The sequence below is a fragment of the Pygocentrus nattereri genome, chromosome 9, assembly GCF_015220715.1.
Source record: "Pygocentrus nattereri isolate fPygNat1 chromosome 9, fPygNat1.pri, whole genome shotgun sequence".
Taxonomy (NCBI): Eukaryota; Metazoa; Chordata; class Actinopteri; order Characiformes; family Serrasalmidae; genus Pygocentrus; species Pygocentrus nattereri.
In genome coordinates this window covers 9,071,904-9,083,804 of record NC_051219.1, presented here as the reverse complement: position 1 = coordinate 9,083,804, position 11,901 = coordinate 9,071,904, and the positions used below count along the sequence as shown (strand labels likewise).

General features: G+C 44.5%; 1 protein-coding gene across 2 annotated transcripts in view; it reads left to right on the top strand.

Annotated features, from left to right (window-relative positions):
• The first annotated feature begins 1,214 nt into the window (after positions 1 to 1,214).
• The window catches only part of otud4 (OTU deubiquitinase 4), a 22,609-nt gene continuing 11,922 nt past the window's right edge, over positions 1,215 to 11,901 (top strand). For both annotated transcript variants that reach the window (XM_017721104.2, XM_017721103.2), the window contains exons 1-10: positions 1,215 to 1,694; positions 4,843 to 4,926; positions 5,050 to 5,100; positions 5,425 to 5,471; positions 6,791 to 6,863; positions 8,147 to 8,228; positions 8,565 to 8,721; positions 10,013 to 10,067; positions 10,178 to 10,301; positions 11,567 to 11,631. In XM_017721104.2, the coding sequence (XP_017576593.2) occupies positions 1,545 to 1,694; positions 4,843 to 4,926; positions 5,050 to 5,100; positions 5,425 to 5,471; positions 6,791 to 6,863; positions 8,147 to 8,228; positions 8,565 to 8,721; positions 10,013 to 10,067; positions 10,178 to 10,301; positions 11,567 to 11,631 (888 nt within the window). In that variant the 5' untranslated portion in view covers positions 1,215 to 1,544. The remainder of the gene's footprint in view (positions 1,695 to 4,842; positions 4,927 to 5,049; positions 5,101 to 5,424; positions 5,472 to 6,790; positions 6,864 to 8,146; positions 8,229 to 8,564; positions 8,722 to 10,012; positions 10,068 to 10,177; positions 10,302 to 11,566; positions 11,632 to 11,901) is intronic.

Here is an 11,901-nt window from a genome sequence, read left to right as displayed (position 1 = left end):
AACAGTAAACAATATTACTCTGTGCAGTAATAGATGTAAACAGTATTGTTCTAACAGCAGAAGTACAGTGCACGTAAGGTGCAGTTGTTGAGTGCAAGGTTAAATCAGTTCAGATTGGGAGGGGGGAAGAGGTAGTTATACTAGGTATAGTAGGTATATACTAGGTAGGTATACTTACCAGTCTAGAAGAAATGTTGCGCATTAAACTTCACCCCTTTACTCCAGCGGTGGAAAGCACTCGATGTCTCTACGGCCGACTACAAAATGATGACACAGCTATAGTGGTCTTTGCTGGACTGACTCAATGCTACGGTGATTCACTATTACCCCTTGAGGTACAAAGTGGTATTACAAGATGGGCTAGGGCTAACTGGTTACCATGCCAGTAGATATCTCTGAAATGTGAAACATAACGTGACATAACTTGAAAACTGTCATTTATTCACATTCTGTTGATATTTTTAGTTAATTTTGGAATGCTTTAAACTACAAATCTTACAAATTGTACTTTTAAGTAAGACGTGCTGGACTGCCAAGCACTTAAACATGCTACCATAAAGTCTGTAAGTTTCTCTATAATGAACCGTTTCCCATGAAACAGCTGAATGATGTTGTTTACATCTTAACAATGAATTTACTCAGCTGATTTACACAAATAAAATAAAAACAGTTCAATTCTCCTTTAAATTTAAGTAAAACGTAAAGACCGAGCAACAGACTGCGCATATTGATCGACACATAAGCTCAGCGTCACAGCAGCCGCTGTTGTTGTAGTTTTAGTGTTTAAGTTAAGTTTATTACGTTTATTGTAGCTACAACAGCCATTCAGAGTTATTGATCATGAAAATGAATGCCAGTGACGGTCGAGTTTCATTTGAAAATACGACGAATCTAAAGACAGTTTTCTAACTTTGAGTAATCTTCAGACGCTGTGGTAAACTGGGGCGTGTAGTTTCGATTTCCACCAGGCCGTCACGTGAAGTTTAACAGCTGGACTACATTTCCCAGTGCCCTCCTCGCCCGGTCCTGTCAAACAGCGCTGAGGGTTTTCCTCCACCCATATTCCGACGAGTCCCTCCCCCTGCTCTGGGATTGGGTCTTAATATCGCACTCCCTGCACTAGGATTGGCTACTCTCAAACCACGTACTGAGATTAGCCAATCATCGGACGGGGAGGCGGGGCTTGTTGGAATGCGGGTGGAAAGAAAAATCGTGAAAACAAACCGAAAGCGTTCGCTGAGCTGAAGCGGCGTCGGGTTAGTTTTGTTTGTTGGGTGGCGTGGTCGGCTGTTTTAGACTGCTTACAGACTTTACGCGTTTGCTGCAAAGTTTTTTTTTGTTTTGCAGTTTCTTGTTCAACGGCTGCCTTAACGTCCCTGTCCTGGAGTCGAGACGCGAATAGAAGTTTCTTTTCCGTGAAAACGAAAGGGAGAGTCTTTAAGATGCTGCTGGCTTGACTGAGTTTTCCCGTCCCCCGCTTTTCGACCTCGTTAGGATGTAGTTAAGACCAGGAGAAAGGTCAGTGTAGGTTAGTGTGGCCGACCATGGCAACCCGCGCTGCAAACATGCCGAGCAACACCGCCGATAAAGGTCTGGATGAGAAACTCATGGACGAGTACCTGAAGGCGAATGGACTCTACCGGAGGAAGATCGCCAAGGACGGCTCCTGCCTGTTCAGAGCCGTGGCGGAGCAGGTTAGTCGGGTTTTACCGCAGTTAAACTAAACCATAAAAGCACAGAAGATGTTGATGAACTCGTTAAGTCAGCAACTGTTTGTTATCTTTGTTTATTGGTGTAGTTAGGGTAACTAGCTGCATGTAAACCTCCACGAATAACCTCACGGTCGCGCCCCAACATGCGCGTTCGCTCACTAACTAGGGCGCCTAGCTAGTGCGCAGAGCGCGTCGGGGTACAGCGGCAGCCCGGAGTCTGCGCACTACTTAGGCGCCCTAATGAGAACACACGGGTTGATATTGGTGCGCTACTTTGTTTAGCGAGTGTGTAAAGCAGTCTGCTATATAAACACAAGCGAAAAACTCAGTCATTGCAGATACGGTGGTATTTTCTCTGCCCAAAATCTGATAAAGATCCTTTTTTTGCCAGCTGAGTAACTTTTTCCCTGCACTGCTCCTCAGCATGACTGGCAGATTAGCCAGCTAGCCGCGTAGCTGTGGCTGGGAGCTAATTATGCTAACAGAGTGTCCTCGAGCACAGCGCTGCTGTCTGTGTGGGTCAGTCGGTAAATAAGCGCCTTATTCGGTTATTTTCGCCGTTTTTAGACATTTTGCATGGCTGTCAGATTAACTAACTAAAGATAGCTGGATAGCACCTGTACTAACGCTGCTCATTAGCAAGTCCGAGGCTGAAGTTAGCTTCCTATCCGCTTCTTGGCGGAATTTTTCCGTTCCACCTTAAATGGTGCGGTATTTACTTTATGGCCCCTCGGGCGACAGAATGTAACTGCTGCACCGTTTAAGGTGGAACCGGAAGACTCGAATAAGAATCCGACTTGAGCTTCGTTTAGCAAGTTACCCTCAGGAGAGGTCTGTTAGCTGTTGAGCCGAGTTAGTTCAGATATCGAGCGTGAACTGCTTTCACGACTTTAATACAGTGTTAGTGTTACTGTGACTGCCTGACCACGTTAGTGTTGGTACTTCGGCCCTTTTTTGCGGGAAACTCTCTTATGGGGTGAGAGCTGTTCAGGTGCTGGCAACCTCAGTTTCCCACATGGGCTGATAGTGAGTTATATAGACTGATAGAGCGGCCCACGTCTCAGTATGACCGTTCAGTGGGTCAGATCATGTATTATATAGACTGATGGAGAGGCCCACATCTCAGTATGACCGCTCAGTGGGTCAGATCATGTATTATATAGACTGATGGAGAGGCCCACATCTCAGTATGACCGCTCAGTGGGTCAGATCATGTATTATATAGACTGATGGAGAGGCCCACATCTCAGTATGACCGCTCAGTGAGTCAGATCATGTATTATATAGACTGATAGAGCGGCCCACGTCTCAGTATGACCGTTCAGGGAGTCAGATCATGTATTATATAGACTGATAGAGCGGCCCACGTCTCAGTATGACCGCTCAGTGAGTCAGATCATGTATTATATAGACTGATGGAGAGGCCCACGTCTCAGTATGACTGCTCAGTGAGTCAGATCATGTATTATATAGACTGATAGAGCGGCCCACGTCTCAGTATGACCGCTCAGTGAGTCAGATCATGTATTATATAGACTGATAGAGCGGCCCATGTCTCAGTATGACAGTTCAGTGGGTCAGATCATGTATTATATAGACTGATGGAGAGGCCCACGTCTCAGTATGACCGCTCATTGGGTCAGATCATGTATTATATAGACTGATAGAGGCCCACGTCTCAGTATGACCGTTCAGGGAGTCAGACCATGTATTATATAGACTGATAGAGAGGCCCACGTCTCAGTATGACCACTCAGGGAGTCAGATCATGTATTATATAGACTGATAGAGGCCCACGTCTCAGTATGACCGCTCAGTGAGTTAGATCTTGTATTATATAGACTGATAGAGGCCCACGTCTCAGTATGACCGCTCAGTGAGTCAGATCATGTATTATATAGACTGATAGAGGCCCACGTCTCAGTATGACCGCTCAGTGAGTCAGATCATGTATTATATAGACTGATAGAGAGGCCCACGTCTCAGTATGACCGCTCAGGGAGTTAGATCATGTATTATATAGACTGATAGAGCGGCCCACGTCTCAGTATGACCGCTCAGTGAGTCAGATCATGTATTATATAGACTGATAGAGGCCCACGTCTCAGTATGACCGCTCATTGAGTCAGATCATGTATTATATAGACTGATAGAGAGGCCCATGTCTCAGTATGACCGCTCAGTGAGTCAGATCATGTATTATATAGACTGATAGAGAGGCCCACGTCTCAGTATGACCGCTCAGTGAGTTAGATCATGTATTATATAGACTGATAGAGAGGCCCACGTCTCAGTATTACTACAGGATTTCTTACAGACGGCTAGTAGGTATAAATGTTATGGGAATATTATACAGCTCTTATAGTATTATTATGGTTCTAATAATTATATGGAATATGTCGTATAATGAGGGCCCGGTTTTCCCTTTCTTCGCATTTTTTGTGACCTTACTGCAGTTTTGCATTGTCTATTGTTCCATGCCTTACAATAATTGGTAATCCCCCCACGGTGAAAAAGAAATCCAGACCGCCAACGTTGGTGTAGAGGCCAATAAATACAGACATCATTATCTGCTTCCTAGAAGTGATATTAGGCATCTGGGCTCCTTCTGCATTAGGTAGCCTGCAGGGAATTCGGTTCACGATTTATTTGTACAGCACTTTTTACAGCAGGCGTTTTCACAGAGAAACGGATTCCAAGCCCAAGATGAGCAAACCAGGGTCAAGAAAAACTCCCTCAGAGCGAGAGGAAGAAGGCTTGAGAGGAACCAAGACTCACCATGGGATGCCATCCTCCTCTGGTCAACACCAGATGGCAGAAATAAATAAAAAATGACTACAGCAAACGCAACAGCGAAAAAGAGGCGAGAGAATAAATAACTAAATAAAAGTGTAACCGCCGTCCACCCTTAAAGGCTTGCAGTATTTCAGAGTTTTTAGTTTCTCCCACCGTCGAGATGCCTCAGCAGAAGGTGGTGTTAGTCTTCAAAGTGGAAGATTTCTCTTTATAGACCACCGCAGAGCTGGGGTAGGAGGCGGCAGCAGGTGTAGTGATGGGGCTACGTTTTTAATTCAACTACCTGTTGGTGACGTGTCCTGGAATCACCACCTTTCTCTCTGTTGATTGACAGGTGCTGCGCTGCCAGGGCCTGCACACCAAGGTGCGAGCGGAGTGCGTGAAGTTCCTCAGAAAGAACCGAGAGCTGTACGAGTCGGTACGTGAGCTCTCATTCTTCTCTCGGTGAATCTGTCCGCTTCCTCATATGAATGTGCCTTCGCTGAGCTGTGAGTCTGTCATGAGACTGTCCGTTTCACACCCTCTGTTTTGTGTTTGATAGTTTATCGAAGGTGATTTTGACGAATACCTGCAGAGGCTTCAGGATCCACAGGTAACAGCTCAGTCTATTAGAGCCAAAACTTTCCGAGCCGTGATTGATTTTCATGACTTCTTGCTGCGTCCGTTGTTGAGGTGTTTCATCTTTCGGTATTTTACTAGAATTGTGAGGTTACCGGCCTGCCTGCCTATCAAACTGTGTGTTCAGTTACAAATGAAAACGAGCTCTCTTTCTTGTTCAGATCAGTTCAGTAACATTCGTTGCGTCCAAACAGTATTAAAAAGCCAGGATAATTCATCTTTAGTGATCAGAATGGTTTAAACTCTCTTTCTCGCGCTCTCTCTCTCTCTCTCCTTCTCTTTTGTCTCCTCTCTGTAGAGCTGGGTTGGGCAGGTGGAGATAAGTGCGCTGGCTGTCCTTTATAAGTAAGTATATTTCACAGTGAATACCAGGAATGGGACCATATTTCCTCTCATAAATGTCTACAGTCAGTATGATTTTCAGAATTACTGCAGTGTTGAAATGTTTTAAACAGTTTAAAAGCACTAATACACATTCACGCTTAAAACAGTTGTTTCAGGTATTATATACTTACTGAGTACTTTATTAGGTGCACTTGTTCTGTGTCGACATTTATTGTCCACTTTACGAGCTCCACTGACCAATTTGTAGATCTACAGTTACAGACTGTAGACCTCCTGTTACTCTGCATACTTTGTTACACTGTTCTCAAATGGTCAGGACCTCCCAGGACCACTGCAGAGCAGGTGCTGTTTGGGTGGTCAGGACCACCCAGGACCACTACAGAGCAGGTGCTGTTTGGGTGGTGGATCGTTCCCAGCACTGCAGTGACGCTGACGTGGTGGTGGTGGTGTAAACGCTCTCAGTGGGTTTTAGGGTTTATAGGTCTCATCGCATTCAAAGAAACGGCAGTCTTGTCTTGCATGACTGGAAATAACTGCCTGGAGGTTTTGCCAAGACAGCTGTCAAGTGGACAGTCTTTCTCTAAGACTTTGTCACTGTCCGAGTCTGAGTCAGGTCTCTGGCGTGCGGGTGCGAGTCAACACTCAACGTTACTCGTCCACTTGCGGTTTCTCTCGTCATATTCCATCGTGCCGGATTTCTCTGTGAGCTGCTGGTGGGCATTTCTGCGTTGTGATGGAAATTAAGAAAACAGTCTGACACACTGTTTGCTGTTACAAAATGAGGCTGAAACACAAACTTATTCTTTTTGAATGTTTAGAATGCGTCAGTCGTCCAGACAGACCAGAAAGTTACATTTACGGCATTTGGCTGACGCTCTCATCCAGAGCGACTTACAGTCTGATCATTTTACACAGGGAGGCGAAGGTGGTGTTAGGAGTCTTGCCCAAGGACTCTTATTGGTGTAGTGTAGGGTGTTTGCCCAGGTGGGTATTGAAGCCCAGTCTACAGCGTAGTAGGCAGAGGTGTTACCCGCTACACTAACCAACCACGGAAAGTTGGCGCTCTCAATCTCACTAGCAGTCCAGCTGTGCAAAGCTCGCCATTGAAATGAATAGGATGCAGTGAGGAGGGGTTGCAAGTACTGTAACCACATACTGTACCATTCCCAGTGAATATTTGTCTGTGGTTGACCAGCAGTTGGTTTAGAGTTCAGTACTGTTGGACGCATCAGTACATTGTTATAACCGTGCATAACACTCTTGCTCTTTTGATGTGATTTGGCCTTTATTTGCTTTGTCTTATTTGTTCTTTCCTCTAGACATGACTTCATCATCTATCAGAATCCAGGGGAGCCACCGGTGAACATCACAGAGAACGGCTACCCTGATAAGGTTTATACACACACACACACACACACACACACACACACACACACACACACACAGTCCTCTCAGGAGCTGGAATATACACTGCTCAAAAAAATAAAGGGAACACTCAAAACACATCCTGGATCTGAATGAATGAAATATTCTCATTGAATACTTTGTTCTGTACAAAGTTGAATGTGCTGACAACAAAATCACACAAACATCATCAATGGAAATCAAATGTATTAACCAGTGGAGTCCTGGATTTGGAGTCACACACAGAATTAAAGTGGAAAAACACACGACAGGCTGATCCAACTTTGATGTAATGGAGGGCTGTGCGGCCCTCCAAAGAAATGCCACCCCACACCATTACTGACCCACTGCCAAACCGGTCATGCTGAAGGATGTTGCAGGCAGCAGATCGCTCTCCACGGCGTCTCCAGACTCTGTCACGTCTGTCACATGTGCTCAGTGTGAACCTGCTTTCATCTGTGAAGATCACAGGGCGCCAGTGGAGAATTTGCCAATCCTGGTGTTCTCTGGCAAATGCCAAGCGTCCTGCACGGTGTTGGGCTGTGAGCACGACCCCCGTCTGTGGACGTCGGGCCCTCATACCATCCTCATGGAGTCGGTTTCTAACCGTTTGTGCAGACACATGCACATTTGTGGCCTGCTGGAGGTCATTTTGCAGGGCTCTGGCAGCTCCTCCTGTTCCTCCTTGCACAAAGGTGGAGGTAGCGGTCCTGCTGCTGGGTTGTTGCCCTCCTACGGCCTCCTCCACGTCTCCTGGTATACTGGCCTGTCTCCTGGTAGCGCCTCCAGCCTCTGGACACTACGCTGACAGACACAGCAAACCTTCTTGCCACAGCTCGCATTGATGTGCCATCCTGGATGAGCTGCACTACCTGAGCCACTTGTGTGGGTTGTAGAGTCCGTCTCCTGCTACCACGAGTGTGAAAGCACCACCAACATTCAAAAGTGACCAAAACATCAGCCAGAAAGCAGAAAGGTACTGAGAAGTGGTCTGTGGTCCCACCTGCAGAACCACTCCTTTATTGAGTGTGTCTTGCTAATCGCCAATAATTTCCACCTGTTGTCTGTTCCATTTACACAACAGCTGTGAAATTGATCAGTGTTGCTTCCTAAGTGGACAGTTTGATTTCACAGAAGTCTGATTTACTTGGAGTTATATTGCGTTGTTTAAGTGTTCCCTTTATTTTTTTGAGCAGTGTATTAATGGAGAAATCAGATTTGTAGTGGAATTGCTAACTAATGCTTGGTTTCTCTCTTCTGTCTCGTTCCAGGTGCTACTCTGCTTCCTCAATGGCAACCATTACGACAGTGTTTACCCAGTGTCCTTTGTCAGAAATGCTGCTATGTGTCAATGTGAGTGATTGTTGAATTAATCTGCTGTTTCATGAAAGGAATTAGGACTTAATCACAATTAAACTATTTAATTTGGTTACTTGGCTTAAAAAAAGAAAGTCACTTAAATCAGCAGTGATTACTTGATCGTCTGCATGATGATGAGGATGCCCATCATAATTTTTAGCTGCTTTCATTCACAGTACAAAATACTTTTATGTTCCAGTAAAGTATTTGTGAGTCTTTAAAAGTCTGTACATTTATCGTTTAGTTAAGTCAGTTAGCTCCTGATACAAGTAATAGGTAGATCTCTCACTTGCTTTGCTGGTTGACAGGACTGTGGTGTGTCTTTTTCAGCTATTATCTATGAACTGCTGTACGATCGTGTGTGTGGTGTGGACCGGAGTGTGGTAACGGCAGGCATGAAGGGGTCGAGAGCGAAGGACGAGGCTGCTGATGTAGAGGGGTTTAAGGGTAGTGAGGAGTCCGACCTGGATGAGGGAGAGGACTTCTGGTGAGTGTGGGCAGTTTGCAGGTTTTGGTTCGGTGAAATCAAATCCTGGTGTGATTATTGTTGGCGCAGTTCGTAACACTGCCAGTCGAACTCTTGTGTGCACCTTATAAGTGGACTGAGACCCCCTGATGGGGACGGTCTTGTTCTGCTTCCAAACAGACTTTGCCATGGTTTGTTGGAAACATGTACATGAAACCCTGGAGAATGAACCATCTCCTCTCCACACGTCTTCTTTGGTGGCTGAATCGCATTCGGATCTGTTGTAAAAAGAGCTCAATATACACAATATACAGCTCTTAGGTTATCTAAGGTTATATGATCAACATTTTGCATAATTAAATAGTTAAGATGTGAACAAAGTCATTCAGAGTGATTTAAAGTGCTCTATTCTAGAGAAACTTACTAAGTCTGAATAGTTTAATGCCTGTAAAAACTCACAAAACATGTTCACATGAAATGGTCACGAATCCGTTGCCTGATGTCTCAGACATTATTGTTAAACTACTGTAAAACAAGGTTTTGGCCCAAATCGTATTTTTAAAGCAACACTATGTAACTTTTGGGGATTTGGAGACCCGTCTGGTGGAAATGTGCACTGGCTTGCAGCATGTTTAAACCATTTTTGCACAAGTTGTGCTTCAGACCCCTTTCCTGTGTGGATGAATGAATGATTGCGACCACATTCATTTTTCAAAGAGAACACATAGAAAACGTGGTGAAGAAACTTCTGAGGACGAGTGAATTATCTTCTATTGTCATCGTATCTGTGTAATGTTGACCTAAACATTAAAATACAGCGTAATGTTAATACATGAAGGCATATGCCTTTCAGGCTTTATAGGGCGTCTCATAGCAGCGCGTACACAGCATACTTAAGAACTTTTTTTTTTCTCCAGACTGCAACGTCGCTTTAAAATCAACTCATCAAGGAAAATGGATGCTTTAGAGCAGGTGTGGTCTCTCAGGTAAAAAGGTCAGACAGATGCAGGAGGCTCTGACTGTCTGCTGGTTGGACTACACCTTCTTCTCCTATATGCAAAGGTTTTTGTGGTAGCTCTGAAGTAGAAAGCCCAGACCTAAAAATGAATTATGCTATTTACATACACACTGACTCATCTGAGGCTTGTGTGTGTGTGTGTGTGTCTGTTTGACCGAGTGGCTTTTTCTTTGTTTGTATGAATATTTGAAATTAATAGTGTTCTCCCTCTCTCTGTGTGTGTGTGTGTGTGTGTGTGTGTGTGTGTGTGTGTGTGTGTGTGTGTGTGTGTGTGTGTGTGTGTTTTCTAATCAGGTCAAGTGAAGCTACTGGCAAGACGACCAGCGTGAGCAACAGACCACCTTATAAGGTATGCTTGTGCAAGCTTGTACAACCTTATGCCATGTGTTCCTAAGCCCTTCCTAGGGTGTCTCCGTTAGTTCTGCCTCTTTCCTCAGTCTTTTATCATTTGTGCCTCAGGGTCGAGGGCGGGGCCAGTCCAGAGGAGGAGGTCGTGGCTTTCTACCTCGTGATGCCCAGGAGTCCCTGAACCCTGGCATCTTCAGGAATGTGGAGTATGATGTGTGGATGCGATCCAAAAAAGGTAGTGCAGGCCACTCCCTCTGCAGCTCACGCGTAACTCCTACTGCTGTGTCTTATTTCTACCATTCATCTCTTCAGAAATGTGTGGGTAGAGCCTTCTACCTTTTCTGAAGCTTGACGATGTCTTTACCAGTAAAATTGTTCGTGTATATTCATTCATTCTACCACTTGAAAGTTTGGTAGCACTTATGGTCATTTTTGTTATTTTCTGTACAGAAATATCTTGAGGATTTGGATTTGGAGCAGTGAGATTGTGATAAACGAGAGACGGTGTAATTCTCTATTTTGTCACTTCTTTTTAAAAACAAGGTGAAAATATGCAAATTCCAATTATTTATTTTTATTCATTAATAATCAATTTGGCCTTTAAGCTTTGCACAGTACTGCATATACAGCCGTATATATTCATACTCCTATGACCTGGGGTCACTTTACAAAAGTAGAACAACAAAACTGCTCAATAAATGGAAATAAACACAAGCGAATGGATACGATATTAAGGAAATATAAAGTAATGAGAAAAGGCTTTTAAATATCTGTAATATAATATGTATTTTATAATTTGTATAGAAATTTGTAATTGACCCTGAGTGGGAACCAGTTTGTCCCAGTAGGTGAAGCTCTATGTACCCAAGCTCCAGTGATTTTTTCCGTCTCCATTGTAGATGAAAAGGGACTTCTAGTTGATGTCCCTGCCTGCAGTGTAATTGTTTTATTCTGAATCTCTAGAACCGGTTCTTCAAGCAGAACATGTCTAGATCGCTCTGTAGGGTTTCAATTGTGACTGTACGTGTACACCACAGGCTTAATTATGTCATGTACACAAGTCATTTGCAGCAGAGGTTTTAAATGAGAAGTGAAGCCAGCCGTGTTTGGTATTTGTAAAGCTTAAGCCACATGTTGGGCTCCAGTGCTTGCACACACTCCTGCATTAAAACACACCTCGTTCAGCTCATCGGCTCATTAGGAAGGCCTTCGTGAACTGAATGCAGAGCGTTAGATGAGGGTAAGCACTAGTATCCACAGCTTTTTGGCCTGGAAGGTCCTCAATTTGACAGGCCTGCCTTAAGTTTTGCCACAAAAACAGCTGTTCAGTTCATAGTATTTCACTGGTTATCACCAAACGATGCAGTGTGATCGTTTTCAGTCATAAACGCTCAACTTGAGCTGCATATATGGCGAACAGATTTTACATGTTGATTTCAGAGTGTTATAAACTCCAGCAAAATAATAGATGAAGGTTTATTAAGCTCTTTGTCTTTTCAGCTCAGCAGAGGAGAGACTTCTGTATGGCAGCAGGGATGCAGTACACAGCTGGAGACAAGTGCCAGGTGGGTGTGGGTGGGTTTGTGGGGGTGGGTGGGTGGGTGTCTGTCTGTCTGGAGACGGTTAAACCCATTTACGCCTGGCATTAACATGCTTTGTGGACAATATTAAGTGCTGATGTAAAGAGGCTCCAGTGTGTCTTGGAGATGTGTGATGATGCAAATGCTCAAACCGTATTTGTAGGTGGTCGTCAGAGCTGTTCCTGGACTTTTGCAGGCCCTACTCAGCGTTTTACGTTGGGGCCCACCCGAAACGTACTAAAAGAACAGAAAAGA